We start from the raw sequence: 24,388 nt of genomic DNA on the forward strand, positions 1-24,388 counted from the left end.
TCGCAAGCCAAAATAACGACCTGAAAAGGCACGCCGTACTTGAATGCTAGTTTAATTTTAACAACTTAGGGTTGAGGTACATTTACGTGGACTTATATCTTCCACTAGCGCTACTGCATGCGCTTTATCGCGCATGCAGCGCGATAAAGCGAGGCGCCAGTTTGTGCTACGAATGGGCAGATGCCCTATGAGAAATGCGTGCATATGTGCAATTTGATTCGCGCACGTTCAGTGGCAAGGTACTACTAAAGGCAGCCTGTATCTTTCACACATTTTATTGGCCTTCCCAGGAGACAGTTCAACACTCTTCCTTGACCACTGAACCCTTCTCGGAGACGTAGATGCCGTCCAAGAACTTCCGGATATCCTTGTTTTTGACAAGTGTCGACTGCTGGATTCTTGCAGCTGAAACAATGAGCAAGCAATCAGTTAGCAAAGCTGATGCTGTGGTGCCTTTACAGTTAAAAAAAAATGTCTGAAACAGCATGTCGTCTGGCAGAAATAACTTGACAGCACAGAAAAGCAGTCAAGCCAAAAAACCAGAACCACACTATTGCACCTCTTGCGACCTCTGCTCCAAAACCGAGGATACAAAGGGTAAAAGAGGTGCTTGCAAAATATCAGATGTCAAAACCGATGGCTAACTAGTACAGCTCAGTAACTTAAACGAATTTTTTTACGTGTAAGCCACACTGAAAATTCAGTAGTGAAATCGGTGCAAGGGCTATTTTATTTCTTTCATAACACTGCAGGCCGGGTTGGCCCAAGCATGACCAGAATCCGATTTAAAAAATGCATGTACCAGACATAATGCGTTAATAAACAAAACATTAACAATGGGTATTAACGCTAACAAATGAACAGGGTTATATCTCTGCAACTGTAAAAATATAAATTCAAACAGAAAGCAGGCTACTGTAACACATGTTCAAGTGCCTTGTAAAAATCAGTGGTCTCATAAACAGTTTTATATGCAAATCATTATGCCTTCAAGCATGGCTTCATGGCACCACAGCACATGCTAATCACTAAGGTGATGCCACAGTGCAATGAACAAGGCATATTGAGGTGCAGGTTATATGTGTGACAATACAGCATGTTTATAACTTTTACTCTTCAGTTTGCACTTCAATTGTGATTTGCCAACCTGTGAGTTACATTCTAAAGAAGTTGCTCTTTAAGCTGGTCTCTTATGCCTTGAAGACCCTGAGTCGTCCAAAGATACAGCTATAGACACAAATACTATGCACTGGTGACCAAGATTTGGCTCCGGAGAATCTTGGACCAACGATACCTCAACTCTTGCATTCTTTTTGGCTGTCTGTACAGTCAGATTTTCAACTTTGGTGCCCACCAAAGGAGTCAATTTGTTAATATGGTAGAGCACCTTACGAAAATTAAGCAAGTTATGGCAGTAATCTCTACTGCTCGATATGCGTTAAATTGGCTAATGTGATATTTATAGTATGTCAGATTAATGGTTTAGGTTTCTCCGAGCCTCCTTTACATTCGGTGCTAAAAAATATAACACACACAGAGCTTAGTCAAACCTTAAGCTGGAGCAGGCAGCTCACAGAACTGCTTCCCGTGAAATTAGAGGTTATGGCAGGCACATGCTAAAATCTGAAGTGCTATAATATTGACATCAGCAATAATGAAGCCTAAACATTCTTGTGCAGCACAACTCTTGAAAGAAAAAGTACATAAAACAACAATAATAGTCCTTAAGGAAAGCTTCATGAGATGACAACAGTGCTGCTTCTATGATAGAGAAGTTCTCTATTCAAAGGCTTGAATTGCATATGTTCCATGACTTTAGTCAGTCAGGCTGTTTGGTATAAAGATGAGTAAATTGCCCACACCAATGCATTACACAAATTTCACCACGATTCATCCACTGGAAAGTCAACAAAGATGCACAGAGAAGCGTGTTTCCCATTCCCTGCAGAACTGCAAAATTCACTCGCACACACCCCATCCAGATGGCAACGTCTCGACATGCACTTCCTAGATTGTGGGAGGATTGTGTTCCACGACCCCCACCAAGGTTTGTGATTAGCAACAGTGGCCAAGAGTCCCAGGGTTAGTTTTAGTAGTAAAACATAAAGACCCCAGAAAGTTGATGGGAAAATGGTGCCATGGTAGCTCAATTGGCAAGAGCATCACACGCGTAATGTGAAGAGGTGGGTTTGTATCCTATCTGCAGCCAGTTGTTTTTGATCCAATTCCATTAATTTGAACTTTCTTTAATTCAATTAGCAAGCACCATTTCCCCTATGATGTTCTTGGTGTCTTTGTTTGTTGGCTCTTTATGATATGACTAATAAAAATCAGGGGCCCCCTCGGTTTTTCTTCTTGTTCACACACACACACACGCGTGCACACACACACACACACACACACACACACACACACACACACACACACACACACACACCATACCTGCCAACACGGCGAGATAAAAAATCGGGAGACTTTTTATTCGCGCCAACGGGGTGTTTCGTTCAAATTTTCAGATAGTGTTCGATGAGTCCTTTTGCAGGGACCTTGCAGTAGCAGACTTTGCTCACCTCAAAAATTTGCCGGGGTAGCTTTGCTCTAAACATGGTCCAGACTGACTGCCCTTCACTAGCAGCGGGTGCTGGAGGGTTGTTTTCCACATTGAAGAGTGGAATTCAGTCCTAGTTTTTCGCGCCGTGCTAAAAATCCTTTCACTTTGCCTTGCTATGCAGTATCATGAGTAAATCAAGCATCACCTTAACAACTTGGTGAAACATGTTTTCCATCAGTGTTTTTCATTTTTCCAACCATAGACCACTGCACGTCCAACCTTTGTTCATTCAGAACGTCCTCTTGAAGAATGTACGCCTATAGTGTGGCAAACTCAGCTTTGAGAGCATCTAAAACATCTTCAGCAGATTCATTGGTATCTCAGGGCAGCAGCTAAGTGAAACTCTGAATAAAGAAACGAAGACTCGAGAGCGATGCCTATGAAATAAATTTGAGGTTGGCCACCTCTGCATTCTGCAGAGTTGCGTCCACATCCATAATGCTTCGCCTCATCACATTTCGGAAACATTTTCCGTAGAAGAGGCCCAACGTGGTCGCTGACACTAAGGGGTAGGTTGTGTTCGACGAGGAATCCCGTAAACAGGCACTCCACAAGTATGACACTGTCGTCGCAGTTGCTTGGGAGAAAGTTCACAATGTTGTCTTGCTGCTCAGCGGTGGGAACATAGCTTTGATGCTTTGCAGTGGAAACGTTGTTTCAAATCGCCTTTGTCACCGTGAGACACGCTGACGTTGCATCCACACATTGTACAAAATGCAATATGTTCTTTTCTTGATGTCAAAAAGCACGGAAATTCAGAAGTACAAGATTGCAAAAACTTCTGCAACTACCTTTTCTTGGGCTTTGATAGCGCCATGGCATCAAGCACACGAGGATTGTAACTTTACACGGTGTACCGCACACACACGCCTCGCCAACACTAAACATACACACAAGCAGCAGCAACAAGACGCACCATGGCGGAAGGCATGCATGAAATGTAAGAGCTACATTGGCTCTGGCTTTGGTCGGCTTACTGGGCACCGTATTTAGTTGCTTAGTTGATGATACCGATGGTGCTAGTGCTATGGTGTATGCTAGTGCAGCCGTTGTTGGTGATGCTGACAATTACGATGCGGCTGTAGATTCCACGGTGCCGGTTTCACAAAAAACATTATTGCGTGAATAGAGACCACTTTTCGGGAGATATAAACAGTGACCACACAATCGGAAAGTTCAGTAAAAAATTGGGAGTCTCCCAGGCAAATCGGGAGGGTTGGCAGGTATGACACACACACACACACACACACATAAAGGGGGAGGAGGAAGGCAAAGAGTTCATTTTCCCTACGATTTCCTTGGCTCCATTTGATAAAGAATTATAACTCAAGCTTCTCAGTTTGCCCCCAATTCTTCTCATTCTGAGCGATAAATGTGATGCAGAAAACAGAAACAAACCGGAGCGGGAGACAAGCTCAATATCATTGCCCTCCAGGATGAGCTCATCCTTTTGAGCGGTGGAGTTGACACACGTGACTCCAGGCTGCATGCGGACCCTGCGGATGTACTTCTCGCCCAGGAAGTTACGGATCTCCACCAAGGTGTTGTTTTCAGACGTCGTCACGTTGATGGGGAAGTGGGCATAAACTGTGCGCATCTTGTACTGGAAGCCCTGCAATGCACACACACCAGCGTATCTTAGGCCAATGCAAAGCTGGAAACATCTTGCCTCGTAAGCCATTAGCAAACAAAATGACACTTTATGTCATATATCAAAAGGTAGTAAACATGAACATGCTAATTATGTCATTTACAGTTACCTCTACTGCCTTTACTGCCATTTTAACTTGAACAAGTTTCAAGCTCTTATACCTATGTGCAATATAAAACTTACAAATGCTCTCACGAGGAAACTGCTGAAACAAATCAAATCTGTCAAGAAATACCTACACGCTAATGACTGCTAGGGGCTAGTGCTTCACATTTTATGCAGAGAGTGACAGAAATAGGTCTATTTTAAAGAACTACACAACGAAAGAGATTGCAATTCTGTAACAGCAGCTGATAGCTTGTATACGAAATACCTAATTTACATAAGTTATGCACACACCTTACTCTAAAATAGTTGTATTTTCTTACATTAGGTACAAATTATCAATTTTGTCCCCTTTAACCATATTAACTGCTGTTTGAACAATTGAGTCTATTCGTTATGGGCCAATTGTCGGCATAGCTGGTGCACAGCGACATAGCCAGTAAGTTCACAATATATTTAACTGCAATTCTTGTGGTAGAAGGACTTAAAGGGACACTAAAGGGAAACAATAAATCAGTTTAGACTAACAAAGCATTGTTTGAGAACCCTGCAGGCAGTGATTTCAAGAAAATAGTTTGAATATTAGACGAGAGAATGAAGGTCAAAGTATCAGTATTTGAATTTCGCGCCGAAACGCCAGCGCCGGTACGTCAGCGTGACGTCAGGGATTCCAAAGTTTGTTTTCGCATTTTGGCCGCGTTGGCTGAATAAACGTTCCCGAAACTTGGCATGTTTAATATTTGGTTCCTTTAGAACACAATGTACTCAATCTGTACCGCTATATATAATTAGTAAGCTCTAGAAGATGCCATCAAAATCCATGACATCACAGCCCCCAGGTGCGTGAACTTAAGTAGGCGTCGCCACCCGTATTTCGTTCTTGCGCTTTTTCTGGCTTACCAAACGTCTTATCGTTGTAAGAGTGGTGTTTTTGGTGTTGTAGAACGGTGATTTACTGATGCAGAAGAAATCACTTTCACTTTAGTGTCCCTTTAAATTGATCTTGTTGCCTGGCAGAAATAGCTTGACACCACAAGAAAGCGCCAAGCCAAAAAACCAGAACCATGCTATCGCACCTGTTGCGACCTCTGCACCAAAAGCAGGACGCAAAGGGTAATGAAGGTGCTTGCAAACCTATACCGGCACAGAAAACGTCAAAACACATTTCCCAACAGGTCGGACATGTACACTAAACTTCTCAAGTCGCACAGAAATTTTAAATTGGCTTCTTGCTAAATTAAAAGTGATTTCAAGATTACCATCCTAGCTGCCTAGCAAGCTATCGGCATATATCCTATCAACACATTAGGAGTGTTCGAATATTTGTGATTTTGAATAAGAATTGAACAACCTTCGCTATTCAAGAATTACTATTCGAAGTTGTCGAATATTTGTTTTCTTAGAATATAGGAAAAGCAATACTGGCTGCCACTGCCATAGCTAGTAAGGCCACCATTGCAGGTCTGTGTTTATAATGCATCACTGCAGTGAAAGCAATATGGGGACATTCTTGGACTATCACTTCGAGCGATAGTTTCACTTTTGCGATATTTCTCGAGAATAGGCACTGGACATATGCAAAAAAAATTGCGCAAACACAAGAAAGAAGCTCTCGTGGGCTGAGTCTTGCGAAATTGATTGCCCTAGAATACCACCCATGCTCTCGACTAAGCTCGCACTAAACACGACTCTTACTGCACCAATTTGATGTTGGTCATTCCCAGAGACATTGTTCGAAACCTGTGCTCTTGAAAGCCAGAGAATCACCGATTCCAAATTTCCAAACCCCAAACTTCTATCAAATTAAGCGTTGCCAGCTGTATTATCTACGAGATGTCTCAGGAAGCAATCAGCTGCAACCTAGTGTCACTGGCACTAGAATGATCTTTCTCTGTGCAAGTGAAGAACTAACCTTTTCACAGCATCACTTACCCACTGCATAAAGCACGGTTGTTAAGTTAGACTTCTGGTCGAAAACATTACATCTTTGTAGTTTCACTAAACCAACTCTTCAGCAATCCAAAAAAAGTCAGGGTGCTGTTAATCCTTTTAGACACCGATTATTATGTTAATTGAAAACTTTCACTGCATTTATTACTTCTACGGAATCATAAAAAGCATACAGCTGCAGAAAGATTAAGAATTTCATTTTTTTTTTTTCAGGTCTACAGAATGTGGACTCCATGCGAAAACTAATTACAGGAACATCAAGTATGAAAAAACATGCTATTTCATGTCTAGCAGGCTTGAAAAGCACCTATCCAGCAACACTATAAGACAAAGTAGCAGTCGTTTGATTATCTCAATGAATGAATTTGTTACACGAGTACTTTTGTGGGGGTCAAGATTAGCATACAAAGCCAAGAGAGAAATTCACTAAAGGCAGTTCACTCAACCACTAAGCCAATCTGTGACATTAACGTTGAACAATTTACCTGGCTTCGTTCAAGTGTGTTCTTTCTTGTCTCTTTTTTCCTACTATGCTGCTGTGGCAAGCAATGCTTTAGCTCTACACTTATTTTTGCCATCAGTCTGTGCCAGGTTACAGGGACCGTGGACCTTGTCAAGCCATTTTCTGGCTTTTAAGAAGTCCACAGCCCTCAAATCTATATTTCTGTGATGTTGGAATAAAGTGGTTTTGTGTCTATGATTTTCCTATGTAAAGCACCTTTACATGTCCATGCAAGTGAAAGAGGGTTTCATGCAAGCCGGACAGCTGCCCGCTACATTTCTTGCACTGATTAGAACATATACAGAGCAGTGTTTTGTGACATGCAGACTCCACCATAAATATATGACAATGCACTGTTACCAGTAAACTTGACAGTTCCATTTCACCGAGCAGACATTACGCAAACTACTGGCTACGTAGCCGTGTATCCCTGCTCGTAGGATCATTTGAACATGCCAGGTTAAACATTACGAAGGCACAAGCGGAAGCAAGACACTGCAGTGTCGTAGGGCGACACTAGGTGCCCTCAGTTGCATAACTATCAAATCCATAGAGAGATGGCACCACTGTTGCCCGGGTATATATATATGGGTGCTCGCATGAATAAAGGGTCTTGCGTCTGGTGTGATATGGGTTGACATCGGTCTCGTTCTTCTGCTGACCAACACTACAGACACCTACCCTTGTGACCCCCTTGATCATGTTCTCCACGTGTGAGCACACTGTCCGTACGGTGGCCAGTTCCTTGCGGATGCCGAACCACTTGCGCACTTGAAGACGCTTCTTGCCGATCATGCTGATATCCACCTGAATGTGCCTGAAGTCTCGCGTGAGAACTCCGCGAGGCCCCTTTACACGAACGCGCCGTGAATTCGCCGACACGGTCACTGAAGGAAGAACGGAGAGACACATTCAAACACAAGGCACAAAACAACGGAAAACTAACACAGCTAGCAGGCTATGTCCGGCCACACTATTCATTACGACACGCTTATCAAAACAAACTGACATCAGTTTCTAGTACAAAGAAAAATGACACTTTTACATTTTGGTGTATGCGTAAAACGTGCGCACTCAAGCTGACAGCACTCAAAGGCGTCACACAGCAATGTCAGCTGCAATTTGCCGCACATCGCACGTTAGCACAGACTAAAGGCGCGTTTAACTAACCTGAAATACAAATGATCAAAATGTGCAGCGCGCTTATTGGCACTTCACTAAACGAATGTTTAATATGTTTCGTGCAATGGGGCACATTGCTGTTATTCACCGGAACTCTTTACTTGCGGTCAACCTCAATTCAAGCAACATTGCCGGTGCATGCTGTGAGATACTTTAGGAGACAGCTTACCATTGTCTGGGATCTTGACGATTTGCTCCGCTTTAATCGTCTTCATCGTGGCTGAAAAATAAATAAATGACACTCCTTAAAACTTTTACAAAGCAATAGAAAATCCACAGACGTCGCGAGTATACAGGTGAATGAAAACTATCTGCAACTGTCTTGCGTCAAGGAGCGCGACCTTCCATTACACTATTTTTTACACACCAATCAAAATAAATAAAATAAATATTAACTACATCCGTCTAGTATATAATGTATATTCTCTCAGCAACTAATTGCCCTAGTAAACAGTGTGCTGGTATATACGATTAATTCAGATTTTTAAACATGTACACATGGATAGCCTACCTGCTAGCCAGGAATGGCCGTCGAAAAGAGAGTAGTAATGAAAACGTGAAGGAGAATGTAACTGCGTTGTCACTTAAAAAATAAATATAATATATATTCACTTAATAATATTATATTATATTATTCATTAGTTATATTATACAGCGGGGTTTGAGAAAGTTTATATCTGCATAAATGTATACATATATATTTTTTTTCGTTTCGGGTATTTAAAACATCCCACATCGCCATCTTCATATATCGGTGTGCGAATCCGTGTGAACTACAAGCAATTCCTATTCACAATATGACTACGCACGAGCATTGAAAATGTGAATCATGGACGGCACTGAAAATATATGAAACAGTTGAGGAACTGTTGCAACGTGCCCAGTGACTTGAAAGGCAGTTGTGACAATCGAGCCTTTCAAAAAAATCATAGACACGACTTATATATTAGGCTTAGGTGCTTCCTATTGCGCTTATAACCAATATTAAAAGGAGGCGTACGCAAATTATCGGCCACGATGATAATCGAGAACGCAGATGCGCTGAAAAGCTGGCTTACAGGCTGCCTAGAACACATGTAAGTAACGAGAGTTCTGCTGTCCTTGTGTGAGCAAGGCACCTCTTTCGACGGTTACTGTCCACGTACCCAGAAACGAGCTACATTCTCGTTTATTTGTTCGCTGGGCAAGGAAAACGACTTGTCGCAATTATGTATCTTTATATTACAAGCTGTTCTTAAATTTTGTATCCCAGAATAGGTGTTATTGCTTGCGGTGACCTCTATTCTCGCCGTGGTCCTGTGTAGTAGATCTTTGTAAACACAGCTGTCCACACCTGATCGCAGTTTCTGAACCTTCGAGTGTGATCTGGAAACAAGTGTCCAGTGCAATGTGGCACGCGGCTCGCTTTATTCACGCCTCGAGAAGCAGCCGATCTCGCTGTATGGCACCTTTTCAAGGGGGTCTGCACTACATGTAGGCAGCATGTGCGTGTGGTGGAAGGATGCTGTCAGTTTCTCTACCGAAGCCAAGGTTTTCAATCCCGGGCCGATATTTGCATAGCGCCATCAGCCACACAACTGCTTCCTATGCTTGAAATTGTGAGCCATCTACATTTCCGATCAGTGGCGGTGCCTATATGCCGAGACCTGTTGCTTCAGTTGTTGCTACTGCATTCTTAACCAAGCGACGTGATGGTGTCCGATCTTTCGAACTCATCGAATTGCGGAATTGCTGCAGTAGTTGAGTTTTGGTTGCTTATGCGTTGGTGCCTTAATTGGGCCATGTTCAAGACGCGCCATGTAGTTTGCCATCGTTCACTCAGTCATAGATGAAGCAAAACATCGTGGAGATCTGGAAACGCGCCAGAAGTGACATAAGGTACACTGTTATTATAGCACACTGATTAAATTTACCAGATGAAGCTTCATGCCAGTGATTATTCCACCTGGGCAATCAGCTGGGCCTCTGTTGTGGACAAGTTGCTTTTCTTGCCTATGCTCAATGCATTTTGAATTTGTAGGTGTGATGCTGACCCCGCCGCTCTCGCAAAGTATGTCATGGCGCTTGTGAAAAAGGACAAAAGCGAGAAGGAGCTCAAAGACATCTGCTTGGATCAGCTTGATGTCTTTCTTCAAAAAGGCAAGATTGTGCTTCCATTACTGCTGCCAGCTGTTGCCACTCTGTTCTCTCGTGTCTTCTTGAATAGTGTCATGTGATAGGTTTTTGTGGGTGGTATCTGTGCGCAGTCGTGAAACAGTGTTTTCAGGGTCAAGAAGTCATTGAAGTGCATCCTTGTTTCTGTTGAGCGCATTGTGCACTTGGTGTAGTTTCTAGGGCTTAGGTGTAATAGAGCTAGAATGCAAGGCACAAAATCGACACTTGATGAGGTACATGAAGCTTTCCGTTTTTATGTCACGGCATAATAATCATAGGTATAATATAGTCACTAGCGGAAACGTATGTATTCTTATACATTTATCTTGCATAGTTTTTGCTCTGTTCAGGTAGCGAAGCTTCACCTTTTAAACAATGTCTCTGCTTTTCAAGTTCATTGATGCACCATCATGACGAGATCTCCTAAAGGAAAATGCTTGTGCACAGCACGTAGGCTTGCATTGCACACAGTGGTGCTGTGTCTGCGTGTTTTATTTTATTTCGCTTATACAGCATATTGGTAAAAAGCCAGTACCTGTTGTACGTAATATAGTGCTACACCCCTGTAGGGACATGCATGCACAGTGACAGCTGTCTTCTGATGAATATGCAAGAATTTTTGTCATGCTTGTACCTTAACTGACAAGTGAAATCAACATATCCGAGATCTGTCAGTTCCATCAACGATGCTTGCACAAAACAGCTGATGGAGCTTATGGATTTCATTGTCTGAAAGACTCGATTGTTTGAACTGCCTGTGTGACACAGGCATAATATGGATGACAGCAGTAATGGCGTTTGTGAATGTACAAGCAGACAAGCAGTGGATTCATTGATAGAGTGAACATTGCAGGGCAACCAAGGTGGCTGAAAGCTTTGTACTGGTTCAGTCTGAGGACAAAGATATAGCACTTCATAACAGTCCAAACTGGCTGATGTTCAATTCAATTCTCTTTATTTACCATAAAATATCCTGACTGGACTGCTGTTCATATGTCAGGCTGATGAACAGTTATGCTCTTACATTGATTTATTTTGATAGGTTGGACATGGTGAGAATATAAGTTTCTTTAAATGAATGTAGCATTAAAAAGTATTTAGCCATTAACTTTCTAAGGATGGTGCATACAAATATCTAAAAGGAAATGTTTATTTTTTGTTGAAATGTGTAAAATGCTCCTGTAATATACTGTTCCTATAAAAGGGGCCCTTACAATGCCCTTTAGGAAAATTTGGTTGCTATACCATACTATACTATACTATTACTATAGGAAGAATTTTTCGAAAGGGTTTAGTTAAAGTGGATATAAAAACTTTAACTCTCACAGTGCGTTGAGTGTTTGCAAGCATGCCTTGCCTTCTCTGCTATCAAAGTTGAAGATCTGTTGCAAGCCCCATCTTTTTTTTTTTTTTATCACTGTCACGCTTTCTTTGTGGCACATGTCCAATGGCAGTTTTGTACGCTCTGCGTTTCATAGCGTGTCTATCAATCTGGAGAAACCGTGAATTCTCAGGGAATTTGAATAGTGTGGAAGTACTCGGAAAACTCACGAAATTTGTGCTCTATCAGGGAAAATTAGCTGTAATTTTATTGAAAGTGAACAAAAGTCACACTAGTGCTGGCTCCAGTAACAGATGAATTGCGACCAATCGTATTTGACGCCGTGTCATCGGCTCGTGGAGCATGCAGTCAATGCATGCTCCGCAAGTACAGTCAATGACCGATTTTCCAGACTTCTGATTTTTCTGACATGTCCGATAATTCGCACGACTTCGCAGCGCCACCACGTACCCCATAAAGTCAATGTATAAGAATGTCTGGAATTTGTGATGCAAGAACACTTCGCCGACCGATGTTTCAGACTTTTTACCATGACTGCAGTACCGAATCAGCATTAATCAAAGCCACCACCGCTGCCATTTTGATTATCTCGCCTCCTCGAACCGGTGCTCTAGCAGGCAGATCCGCTGGCAGCCGTAGCCACTACCTTGGCAACGCCAGGCCTAGCGGCTTTTACATTTGCTATTAAACTTCTTGCTGTGCGGTGCCATGCTTTTCATTAAAACACTTCGCCGCTGTCAGCAATGGCACCGACTCCGCCGTTGTTATTCTCCGGATTGGCTTCGAAGCTCGGAAAACAACGCATTGCATAATGCTGGTTCTCAAAAGACAGCTTCGCCTCAGTACAGCAGTGTTAGGTGGCGAAGCATACAAAAACTATTGCGGTGAAGCTTAACAAGCGTGGGAAAGGGCAATTGTCATAAGACACAGTATGTATTTATTAATTATACATGCGTGCATCCCCATCTCCTTTCACACTATGAGCACCAATATGCCTAATAAGTTTACTGGCAGGCCTCCAGATCTTTTTTAGACATCCCTGTGGCGATTTGAGCCCTTAAAAGCAGGCAGTTAGACATGCATTCATTTTTTCGGACTGCCTAATTTTTCGGATGTTCTTGCGGCCCATTGGGAGTCCGAAAAATCGGATGTTGACTGTGCAACTGACCAAGAAGATGCTTCAAATGGTCTGTGGGGAAAAGGTGTGGTGGAAGGATGAGAACGCAAAGAATCCATGCATTGAGGAATGAACGGGAAAGGAAGCGTGCCGCCGCCTCTCTGAAGAAGCTTGAACTCAAAAAACAAAATGTTGGCTGACGCCGAGATGCAGGTGTCCCTCATCTTAATGAAAATAAACTTTAAAGCAGTGCAACCCAACACTGAGGTGTTGTGTACGGGCTGAGAGTATGTCAGAACAGTTGAGGTTGACTTTCCAGCTGCTGAGCGAGAATCTTAGTTGCGACAAAGTTCAGGCCTCATACCAATGAACTTGCTATCAGTTGATAGAAGTAGCTCATATTCAAAAATGTCTGCATCTGTATGCATCTCCTTCTCATTAGTATTTGGAAATGTTTGGCTCGATTTGGAATAAGTTTTGCTTTTCTTTTTCAGAATATATTTCATTCGTTGTGCATTTTACTAACACCTTGCTTCTGTTTTCTTTTTGAATAAAATAAACATTACACCTTACTATTCAAACTGGATTAAGTCATTTTTTGTTTCAACATGCTTACTAAAGAGTGACAGCATTGGGCAACATGGTGCCAGCCCGTCTTGACATAGAACAAAGTTCTGTCTCCTTCAGAAAATTTTGCAAAAGCATTCAGGGAAAACCTAGAAAACTCGGGAGTGTGGAAATGTCAACTTGGCAGATGCCTTCAGTTTCACGGGTACCCTGTGTTAGTGTTGTGCTGGCAATTTCTGCGCTGGCAACAGGACCCATTATGTGGTAAGCGACAGCGTTGGTTTCTTAGCTGGAGAGATGTCTGGTTGTTCCACAAATAAGGGTGCGTAGGTTTTTGTTTGAATGTTCAGTTGCTTTCACAGTATATACAGTTAAACCTGGAAATAACGAAGTGGGTAAAATTAACAATTTGCATTGTTATATAGAAATTTCGCTGTATTCAAATTTGACCTTTTATGCAAATAAGTACAGTCGCCTATCTATTTTTTTTTACACGGAAAGGAGCCCGCAAAATTTTCCGAATTATCGGGCAATTGAAAAAAGCAAATTTGAATGAGAAAATTCATTTTGGTAAATTTAGGAGTCGGCAATGAATTATACGGTTTCATGCCACGTCAACAATACCTTCACATAAACGGTACAAATTAAGCAAAGCCAGCCACGCTTCCAAGAGCACTTCGCCTCTGCCACTGATAATGTTGCCCGCACTTGGACGACGCTATCATTAAAGGCACCGACAGCGGGAAGCGAATGCTTCGTCTTCCTCTTGCTCCAACGGGTCACCAAAACTCGAGATTACACAACCTTCAACACTAAACGCCCTGGAAGACAGCTTGCATGATGCCACACCTTCTTAGCACGCCCGCTCTTTGGACACAGAGCAGATTACCTCTAAAGAAGGGTGCGCTGCTGCGTACGCACTCAGCCGCGCTTACAGCCATGCACAGCCACGACCGAGACGTGCACCAGAAATCAGAACACGCATCAACTTACCCACTCCCCCCTGCCTCTCGCGCATGCTTGATTGCGTTACTGCGAGCTCACTCCCTTCCCCTTTCCCTTTGCTTGCGCCGGGATGCGGCGCTCGTGTGTGAAGCCACCATCTTTCCTGTCTCACTCTCGCAAGCTTTCACTCGCACCTAAAGCCCAAAGTGTGCTGCGCGCAATAGGATCTTATCACATTTGGACTTTATATGGAACATGGTGCGGTTCCACTTTGGCAGTCGCTCTTGTCAGGTGCATTTGGAAGCTGCCGCTTATAATTCAATCATTTGACCATCTGCGTCCACAGAAGTTTCCATTTATTGTTTCAGCATTCCTTTACTGCGAAATCAAAATTTCGTTATATTGAAATTGTATGCAAACACTCTTCGTTATATTGAGGTTCTAATTACATGGTGTTCTATGGGTAAAATGTTATGAAAAGGTAAACACATCATTATATAGAGAATTTCGTTATATTGAGGTTTGGCTGTACATAGATGTAATAGTCTGCGGACAAGACTATCACTGCATCATTCCTTACCATGCTTGTTTGCTTGCAATGCTCAAACCATTGACATGCCTTTCAACATGTGTTATTCCTGATGCTGTATGCGCAGAAACCAAACCCTTTGTGGACATGCTGTTTGAGACCCTGTCGAACAAGTCGTACCTCCAAGGGAAGCCTTACGTGCCAGCAGGAAGTGCACCCGCACCCTTGCCTGGTGCTGTGCCCAACTCTCCTCAACAGCCGCCGCCACCCCAGGCCCCTTCAGTCACGCTGGTGCAGCAGTCCAGCATGGCTCCATCTGTGCCTCCCCCTGTGCTGCTCGCTGTGCCGGCGCATAAGGAGGGCGCGGGGGGGCTCGGTGCCGCAGGGCTGGCCCCCGCTCCACTGCCACGAGTTGCTGCAGAAGCCTCTTCCCTGCCCACTTCCACTGTGCTGGGTGGCAACAAGCCCACAGCAACAACTGCAACCGCTGCCACTGCCGCTGCCATACCTGTGGCGGCAGCCACTGTTGTATCTGTTCGCAAAGATGAGGTGAGCTTGCTCAAAAAAGAAAACAGAAATTTCAGGTGTACCAATATTTGAACAATATTTGAAATTTTAATTGCGAATCGAGAACATTTTGGATTTGAAAAAATAGGTTGATTTGAGAATTTGGTGCTGAATATAACAGGATGCTACGATGATTGCAGAGTGCTTGGCCTGGAAAAGGCCCATGCATGTGGTCCATTGCTTAAGTAGGAGCGCCTGTTGTAAGCATGCAAGGAATTGTGGGGGTCTTTCACATTTTGTTAATTTGCAATGTTGCCACTTTGAAATAGTGTCCTAGGCAAAATCCTTTTTTTTTTCCTGCATTTCCTTCACATTTAGAAGCAGTAAAGTATTCATTATAATGTTCATTATTTGATGAGAAACTTTCACTATTTGATACGTGTACACTACGAATCTGGTTTGATTTAACATTTCTCTTTAGCATTATTTAACATGGTGAGCTGACACATGTGCGCTGTTGCAGGTGCCTCCAACAGAAGAGGACAAGGAACAAGCAAGAAGCAGCCACCGAAAGTCAAAGAGCAGGTCACGGAGTCCCGTAGGGGGCAGGAGTCGAAATCGGAGTCGGTCAGTTTTCATTGCTGTTTCTCAGTAATCGATGCATCTGGTGCTTATGCACCGTTAAAGTGGTGTTGTAGGTATGGCCATTTGAGCCCATCTACATCATTTTGGTATAAGTGCTACATACTGCTGCAAATGAATGTTTCTTCTTTTTGCCAGCGCTGCACCAAAATATTTTTTTTTTAATTTGGAGGAGCTGACGCTGATGCCTAGTTACATGAGCTGTGATGACAGCCCTGGGATGTGTAGGTGTCCTCTATGTCCAAAGATGCTTTATGCACGCTGAGTATGTTAAATCATGTATCTGTTAGTCAGGATGGTTAAAACTGAGGGACACTACCACTGCTGTCACAGCTGAGTGCTGTATTGTAATTGTAACGTGCACCTGTTTGCCGTGACCTAAAAAGAGAAAAGTTCTTTACAATACTGCGCACCTCATTCTTTCATACAGAAATACAACTTTCCCTCGTTTGAAAAAACGAACATTTACTCCTAATGCATTAAAGTTGCGATAAATACAAAAAGTCACAGTTTCACCCAAAAGGCGAAGCATTGATTGCGGTAGCAGATCAGTAGACAGCTATATGAAAAGTAAGGATAGTAGTTTTATCGGCCATATAAACATTTTAACATTCAATTACTAACAAAATTAACAAGCATGGTGTCACATAAACACAAACATAAACACACCTCACTCAATGACCGCAGAAACTCTATCAAAACGCTAGAATGAGGAAGTGCGGTAGCAGCAGCATGCGAATTGACCTTTGTGCGGCCTCTCGTTTTCATGCGAACTGAGCGATGAGAACAAATAGCGGTGCGCCTAGTTGCCTAGACTCTATCTTTATCGCAGATCACTTTCAAGATGTTGGGCGCTCGGCCGCACCAGTCGCGCACGCAAGTTTCAGGAACTCCGAGCGCCCGATGCGGCCTGATTTCCGTCTGTATCTGCACATGTGACTACTTTCCTTTTAATTGGAATCGTGATGAGCTCGGCTTGTCTATACAGTCGACACTTTCATGCTGATAGAGAAAATGCAGAAAACGGACCGTAGACTAAGCACATGGTCTACAGCACGTGGAGGACGCTACGGCAGCTAGGCTCGAAGCGTGTACGAAGCGGCCATTGTGAAATGCCGATGGCGATATGGTAACGTAGATTTAGGGTCATACTTGATTATAATGCGCATGCAAATTTTTAAACCCGTTTTATCGGGAAGAAAGTGCACATTAGATTCGAGTAAATACGGTAATCCATTTCACTTGCATCCAAGTATGAGCCTAGATATTGAATATCACTTCATTCAATATGATTCGGTTCTGTGTAACAGATTATCTTTCTATGGCTGAATATAGGTCATTCTCCGAATGCTTTTTTATTCCAAGGGACATGCCAGCAGCACTCACGTTCTGTGGGCCCTCATGTCATTACAGTCATTGTAGTGCGTGGAGGAGGTGTTAGGACCTCGCCTTTGACGAACAAAAGGCATTAAGATAGCTAAATATCTACGTGAGTCAATCCCAATGTGATTGAAATATACAGAAATAAAAAAAGAGGTGAGATGTAATTCTTATTCAAGAGTGTTGTCTATCAAGCACCTGCTACAAAGATACAGGCATCCGCTTAAACTGTGCCATTATAGAACCTGCTCCGATACAGTCGTGGCTGTTACCATAATTGGTAATGGCAGAACTCAAGGGAAAGCTGGGTTCTTGTCTTCTTGTAAAGAGCACTATTGTCAATGTACAAGTTTTAGAACTCCTTTTAGAACTCCGCAAGAACATTCAAAATATTGGGCAGTCCGAAAAAATGAATGCATGCCTTTTGCTGCCCCCAAGGCCTCAAATCGCCACACACACGTGCAAAATAGCTCTGAAGGCCTGCCAGAACCTGCTCCGATACAATCATGGCTGTTACCATAATTGGTAATGGCAGAACTCAAGGGAAAGCTGGGTTCTTGTCTTCTTGTAAGGAGCACTACTGTCAATGTACAAGTTTTAGAACTCCTTTTAGAACTCCGCAAGAACATTCAAAATTATGGGCAGTCCGAAAAAATGAATGCATGCCTTTTGCTGCCCCCAAGGCCTCAAATCGCCACACACACGTGCAAAATAGCTCTGAAGGCCTGCCAGTACACTTATTAGGCGTATCAGTGCTCGTGCTGTGATAGGAGATGGCAGGTGCATGCGTATATAATTAAGGAATGCATACTGTTTCCCGTGACAATTGCCCCTTCCCACTCTTGGTATGCTTCCCCGCAATACTTTGCATATGCTTCACTGTGTAACGTTTCTGTATTGAGGTGAAGCTGACTTTTGGGAATCGGCATCCTGCAACACATCATGCTTCCCCTGCTTCCAAGACATTCACGAGGATTACCAAGGGGGAATCGGCGCCGGTACTAATAGCAGGGAATTGGTTCAATGGAAAACACGGCACCGAACAGAAAGAAGCTTGGTAGTGAACGTCTAAGTAGCTAGTAATGCAGTGATTTGGGCTTGTTGGTAAGACATTGTGAGGCTTATAGCGCGTGAGGCCGCGCTGTCACCGGGGTGGATGATGGTGACCACTCAATGTGTGCTCCAGCATATAGAGACTGCTCCATTGTGGGAAGAGTCCGAGGAAGATTAACTCACGAAATTATCGAAGCAGAAATTCTTGATAGGCTTGGAGATAACTGTGTGCCAAACCGTCAATTTCCCTTTCCCGCAAAGAATTAGCTTACCTGCGCAATGGTGTGTAAGGAATATTTGCAAGCAGCGCATGTATGATGATGTACGCAAAAAAGTTGTATATATGTATGGGTCCCTTGCTCGAAATAAACATTGTTGCAAGTAGTGCCTGTGTGTGTCATGTCTTCCTTTCGTCCTTATCTTTTCACGCACTATAAGCCTCACGAAGTAGCTAGGCTTAGCATTGGTGGCTACGGCTGCCAGTGGATCTGTGTGCGACAGCGCCGGTTAAAGAAGGTGAGATAACCAGAATGGCAGCGGTGGTGGATATGATTAATGCCATTTGAAACCTCCAATCATGGCAAAAAGTCCAGAAAATTGGACAGTGAAGGTTTTTTGCTTCCGAAATTTCAGACGTTATACATTGACTCTATGGGGTACGTGGCAGTGCCGTGAAGGATTACGAATTATATGACATGTCTGAAAAATCAGGCGTCCGAGATATTGGTCGTTGTCTGTAATTACAGACTCTGGTTCACTCTTACCATTCTGAATTATCATAGTTTTATGTTTTATGTCCAGTGCATCTCATGCATAAAAGAGATTTTGAGTTGATTCAAGAAAACATTGGTGGCCAGGAGAGGATGTTTGTATCACTTCTTCGAGGTACAGCTAAGGAAGTCCAAATTTTGTGTGGAGTAGAGCAGGCCTTGCTCTTTGAAGATCTTGATAAAGACTGTACGAAAGTGTCAAATGGGTTAAAGTGTGGGCTTTATGCAGGCCATTTAGCTGCTTGGATGAAGTCTTGAAAGTAATTTACACTGCATTGTTAGGTGAACCATTGCTTACTGCATGCAGAGAGGACGAACGCCGGTCCGGACGACGGTTCTCAGACGATCGAAGACGCCGCACAACGGAAAGGAGGCGGCATGATGCTGGAAACCGACATCGGGGAGACACAACTCGGAACCGTTGGGCTGGAGATGACAGAGCAGCTCGGTCAGCAGGCACACGGGACCGGTCACATAGTGGCCGTCGATCTCGTTCACCATCCCGTTCGCGTTCACGGTCTCCTAGGTCACGCAATCGTTCAAGAGGTAAGTGGTTATAATAACTTTTCTTCTTGTACTTGTAATTGCTCTGATCTCAATCCTGTCTAGCTGTTTCGGGCCATACCTGGGCATGTATTCAGCATTGATCACTTTCGGCGAAACCTCAGCAGTCCTGGAGGCATTACGGAATCAGGATGTAGACGAGCCGTATGTAAAATTACTGAAAGATATCTATAGCGGCTCCACAGCCACCATAGTCCTCCATAAAGAAAGCAACAAAGTCCCACTAAAGAAAGGTGTCAGGCAGGGAGATGCGATCTCTCCAATGCTATTCACAGCGTGTTTACAGGAGGTATTCAGAGAGCTGGATTGGGAAGAATTGGGGATAAGAGTTAATGGAGAATACCTTAGTAACTTGCGATTCACTGATGATATTGCCTTGCTTAGTAACTCAGGGGACCAATTGCAATGCATGCTCACTGACCTGGAGAGGCAAAGCAGAAGGATGGGTCTAAAAATTAACCTGCAGAAAACTAAAGTAATGTTTAACAATCTCGGAAGAGAACAGCAGTTTCTGAATATTCACATGCCCCTACTTCTTAGTGGAGGCATTCGACTGCAGCTGGTACAGTCCAGAATTCAAGTCATTGTGAACTGTGTGGCAAGCAGCCTTTGTGGGTAGAACTTGTTGCTGGGCGAGTTGGTTGGGATCTAATGAATACATTGTTGCACCAAAAAAAAAAAGGAAAAAAAAAAGACTTGGGAAAAAAGAGTGCGAAACGACACTGATGCAGCATGCAACAACAGCAACACTGCAGCAACACTGATGTACGCATGCACATTTGTTCATTCTCCGTGCCCTGCTCTAAGAATAAAATCAGTTGAAGTTCAGCGCTCAATCTGTCGTTTCGTACTCTTCCTTCCCAAGTTTTTTTTGGGGGGGGCACAACAATGTATTCATAACAGCCTTTGTGGGTCTTGGTTGCAAAACCTTTTTGCTTGAAATAGTAAGTGAGACTTAGCATTTGCAATGGCTTGTGAAGCTTCTCTAAAGCCTTTTGCATGTCCCGTGTGCCTGCAGAGTGTGCTATATGACAGAAACGTTTACTTGCAATAGCAAGATTTCGCACTGGTTCATGTTATCTTGTCTGAAACCTTTTGTGTCTTCAAGGCAACAGATATTTGCCAAGTGCATGCTTAGATGGTGCCACAAGGGCACGCAAGTTCGTCAACATGCACCCGATGAGTAAGAGCATGTGCATCAGCACTATAGGCAAAAGAGACCTGACCTTTCAATTGCAAGTCATTTGAGTCAAGGATCCTTTAATTCATTATGTACCATGTTAGTCAGTGTGTAGTAAAAAGAATATTTGGTCATTGTTGGAAGCAAACTTGCTTTCAAGCAGTAAAACATTGCAGGTTTAGTCATCAAAAGCTTTGCCAGGTCCTTGAAGGTCCCTAAAAACAAAGTATTCTACAGAAAAGCTGCTTCGAACACTTGCCATTGTAGGCTGGATTGAGCATGATGTCTGGTTCTCTAGCATTAACCCTGAGGTAGTTGCTGCAGATGGCACCAGGTTGAGCAACAAATGCATATTACCTGCACAGATGGAGGCCAACGTTCAGAGGTACGGAGCTCAGGCACACACAGTTCAACAACCAATTCCGCCCCGTCAGAGCCACGTGCCCCTGACACACCACATGGTGACACTGACTACAGACCAGGACAGCCACCACCTGCCGCATCGACAACTATGTCATCAGACGCTGGGCAGAGCTCGACCACTTTCCATGCAAAGGCTTCCAAGCGCTGCCGAGATTACGATGGTTGGTGAACGCCTGCAGGAGGGCGGTTTTATTATCCTTTATTTTATTTCCCCATTTATTTTGTGTGTGCATGTTTGGAAGAAAAACATTGTATAGAGCTCCGTAAAAGCCATGCCACCAACTTTTGAAAGGTCACAGACTTAGTTGAGCATAAGGCTAGGTTCTTTCTCCAAGATTCTTAGTCTTGAAATCACTTCTCTGTCTTATATGCAAGGTTCATTGGACCAGCGACTCTTTCACTGAATTAACAAACATTGGTAGGTGAGGCAGGTGTTTGCCACTGCACTAAATTGAAGGAAATTCCATTGATCATTGTCATAATCAATAATCCATAGAGAGAACAAAGTATTGTGTCAACAGCTGGTGAAGAACAGTATTGGAACATGCCAGAAAGTAACAGACAGCACACCACTCAAATTTTAGTTTCTGAGCATTGCATTTATATTAGAATGCATGTTTTGCAGCCCACATAGGCATGACAGATTTGGGACATCGTTTTCTTTTGGCGAGAAATTCTCGGGCTGCCGGAATGTCAAAAATCTGGAGAGACCTAGCGTGAATTCTTCTTGTGTTCTTAGGTTTTAATACTCCAGGTAATCATTAACCTGAAGCCACTGCCCCCTATGGCATTTTTCATATCCTTAGTCTGGCTTCAAAAAGGTAAACCTCAGAAATCAAGCAATTTCCAGCATCATAGGACTTCATACGATACTTGAAGCATTTCTGACATCCAGTGGTAGCAGACAGGCAGTTTCTTCTCGTCTTCCTTGTTTTTACCCATTGTGTCTGTGTCTTTGGTGTAGTGTGCTGAGAATTGTTCTGTCCCTGTATCAACACTTATCTGTTATATGGCTGTTAGAAAGCAATCAGATTTTAAAGAAACAAAAACAAAACAGGACCACATGACATGAAGCATTCGGTTCGTTCTGTCTGTTAATTGTGTTTGTGCATGTGTTCTGGGGTGTTTGCAGAGCGAGGGTACTGCATGCGTGGCGACTACTGCCCCTTTGACCATGGCAACGACCCTCTCATTGTGGAGGACGTGTCAGTACTGCGCTTTGGCCTGTCAGGACCACCCCCACCCCCGCCACCCAACTCCGCCTTGCCCCCTCAGCCAGCACTGCCCCAAGGTGAGGCCACAAAAGCCGTGCACTTGTGAGCTGTTCGCCAGTCTTAGCTTCATTTTTCTGCACTAGAGTCTGAGTACGAGCTAGTTGGTAATAAGGCAACATCTTTGAAAGAAAGAACGTAAAAGGCAGGACACGATGAGTGGCAAGCCAGCGCAAAGAGCGCTGACTTTATTTGCACCAAGTGACCCATTTATAAGCGTTCACAGAAAAATAGTCCAAGCTACCCCAAAGAATAGTACACACGCAATGCTATCTATATAGCTGTAACTTTTTTTCCTTCCTTGTTCCAGTGAACTGTCATTTATGAGGGACAATAACTGTAATATTGATTAACATTTGGGAAGATTTAACAGAACAGCACGTGCTTGAAAAGACTGAAAGTTGTCATAAATGACATGAGAAAAAAAGTTAACAAGAAAAAAAATAATAGCTCAAGAAAAGGAGATTGTCAAAAAATAAAAAATGACAATAAAGAAAAACATCAAATATAGGGATGTGCAAATACTGAATAATAGATTTTTAATGGAATCAAGAAAAAAAAGGCCTAATATCGAATTGAATATTAAAAAATTTATCGCTGTGTTTATAGCTTACAAATCTTGTGCAAAAAGAGAGAAACCTGCACGTGCTTGGGAGTCTACTGGCATTGTATACCAAGAATGTTGCAAGCTATCCATAATTGTGCACCAATACAGCTCATAAAGACAGTACAAGAGAGTGTGAACAACTCGCAGTGCCCCTTATTTGTTATGTCTGTATGTGTTGTCAATAACTCTGTGTATGTGTGATGTCGGTGTGCGTTTCTTCGTCAGTTGTCCCAACCTCTAGTTTGGTCTTTCTAGGAACGCTTAGTGAGTGCAGTCAAACCTTGATATAATTTTACTTGCAGTGAAAAACTACATTAAGTTAAGAATTTTGTTATGTCAAGGATTTAAAGTCTCAGCAGTAAAAAGAACTTCACAAAGTTCCAGAGCATTCCTGCAGAATAGTATTTTGCCAGTAAGCATACATAAACAAATCGCAAGGAGGTCGGGACATAGCGCGGTTATGAGCACCTGCGCTTGGGGTGCAGATTATGCCAAGAACAATGTATTGATGTGGTTCATGGCACCCAAGGTTTGCATGTGCTATGTCATGTGGCGTCGCAGGTCTTTGACGCCATGGCTGACTGCAGTTAGTGCCCGCAACTGTCATCAGATGGCACCCACAAAATAAAATAAAAAGTCTAAAAAGAGACGGGTATTCTGAATATTTAGTAGTTGGGCTAGTTAGTTCAACATTTTGCAAAGGGGAGCACTGAAGTGGTGCGGAAAGAAAGACACCAGACAGGAAAGACACTCTTTCCAGTCTGGTCTCTTTTAAAGTGTGTGCTTGATCACGTTACAACGCATTCACTCCCTCCTCATTCCCTTTGTGCAGAAGCAGAAGGAATCGTCAGCTCTCATGGCTTTCCTAGCACTGCGAGCTGTTGTGGCCTCTACAAATTGTTCACTTATAAACGCAACAAATCGCACGCAGCAGTGTTTGCTTTGACCTGGCACACGCATGCTTTGACGCTTTTTTTTGATGCTCAAACTTTTCATGCAGAAGGATGCTTGAAATAGCTTTAACCTCAGTCGACATTTTTATCATTTTTGCTAGATTTACTAGCCATACAGGCTCCATGTAGATGCTTGATATGTCCGAAAGCTTTGTTAAATCGAAACAGTATCACAAAATTGCTTTGTTAAATTGCAAAAAAGAAATAGTTTTTTAATGTAACTAAGATAAAATAGTTTATTACATTGCAAATTTCCTTAAGTTGAGGTGTGTTATATCAAGGTTTGACTGCATATATTTTTTGGCTAATTGTAAGATTAAGCTTTTGCCTGCATTTAATTTTACGACCACGTGGGTACCCTGTTTCCGGGCGCACAGGTGCCA

At 43.1% G+C, this 24,388-nt stretch overlaps 2 protein-coding genes across 3 annotated transcripts in view; one reads left to right on the forward strand and one right to left on the reverse strand.

Annotated features, from left to right (window-relative positions):
• Positions 1-259: 259 nt before the first annotated feature.
• On the reverse strand, positions 260-8,575 carry RpL9 (ribosomal protein L9). The gene is made up of 5 exons (XM_065433326.2): positions 8,513-8,575; positions 8,171-8,221; positions 7,501-7,706; positions 4,010-4,223; positions 260-405 (listed from the first exon to the last, which is right to left on the reverse strand). The coding sequence occupies exons 2-5, from the start codon at positions 8,214-8,216 to the stop codon at positions 299-301; spliced, it is 573 nt and encodes a 190-aa protein (XP_065289398.1). The 5' UTR covers positions 8,217-8,221; positions 8,513-8,575; the 3' UTR covers positions 260-298.
• Positions 8,576-8,738: 163 nt separating this feature from the next.
• The window catches only part of swm (Zinc finger protein swm), a 74,653-nt gene continuing 59,003 nt past the window's right edge, over positions 8,739-24,388 (forward strand). For both annotated transcript variants that reach the window (XM_065433270.2, XM_065433278.2), the window contains exons 1-7: positions 8,739-9,077; positions 10,022-10,140; positions 14,783-15,204; positions 15,686-15,789; positions 19,315-19,553; positions 21,117-21,335; positions 22,307-22,465. In XM_065433270.2, coding sequence (XP_065289342.1) covers positions 9,019-9,077; positions 10,022-10,140; positions 14,783-15,204; positions 15,686-15,789; positions 19,315-19,553; positions 21,117-21,335; positions 22,307-22,465 — 1,321 coding nt within the window. In that variant the 5' untranslated portion in view covers positions 8,739-9,018. The remainder of the gene's footprint in view (positions 9,078-10,021; positions 10,141-14,782; positions 15,205-15,685; positions 15,790-19,314; positions 19,554-21,116; positions 21,336-22,306; positions 22,466-24,388) is intronic.

Source organism: Dermacentor albipictus, chromosome 3 (assembly GCF_038994185.2).
Source record: "Dermacentor albipictus isolate Rhodes 1998 colony chromosome 3, USDA_Dalb.pri_finalv2, whole genome shotgun sequence".
In the NCBI taxonomy this organism is placed as follows: domain Eukaryota; kingdom Metazoa; phylum Arthropoda; class Arachnida; order Ixodida; family Ixodidae; genus Dermacentor; species Dermacentor albipictus.

Coding starts and splice junctions, on each gene's coding strand:
- RpL9 (XM_065433326.2), bottom strand. CDS start 8,216: ATGAAGACGATTAAAGCGGAGCAAATCGTCAAGATCCCAGACAATG. Junction 7,707..8,170: donor CGTCAAGATCCCAGACAATG/GTAAGCTGTCTC, acceptor TTCTTCCTTCAG/TGACCGTGTCGGCGAATTCA. Junction 4,224..7,500: donor TGATCAAGGGGGTCACAAGG/GTAGGTGTCTGT, acceptor TGTGCATTGCAG/GGCTTCCAGTACAAGATGCG.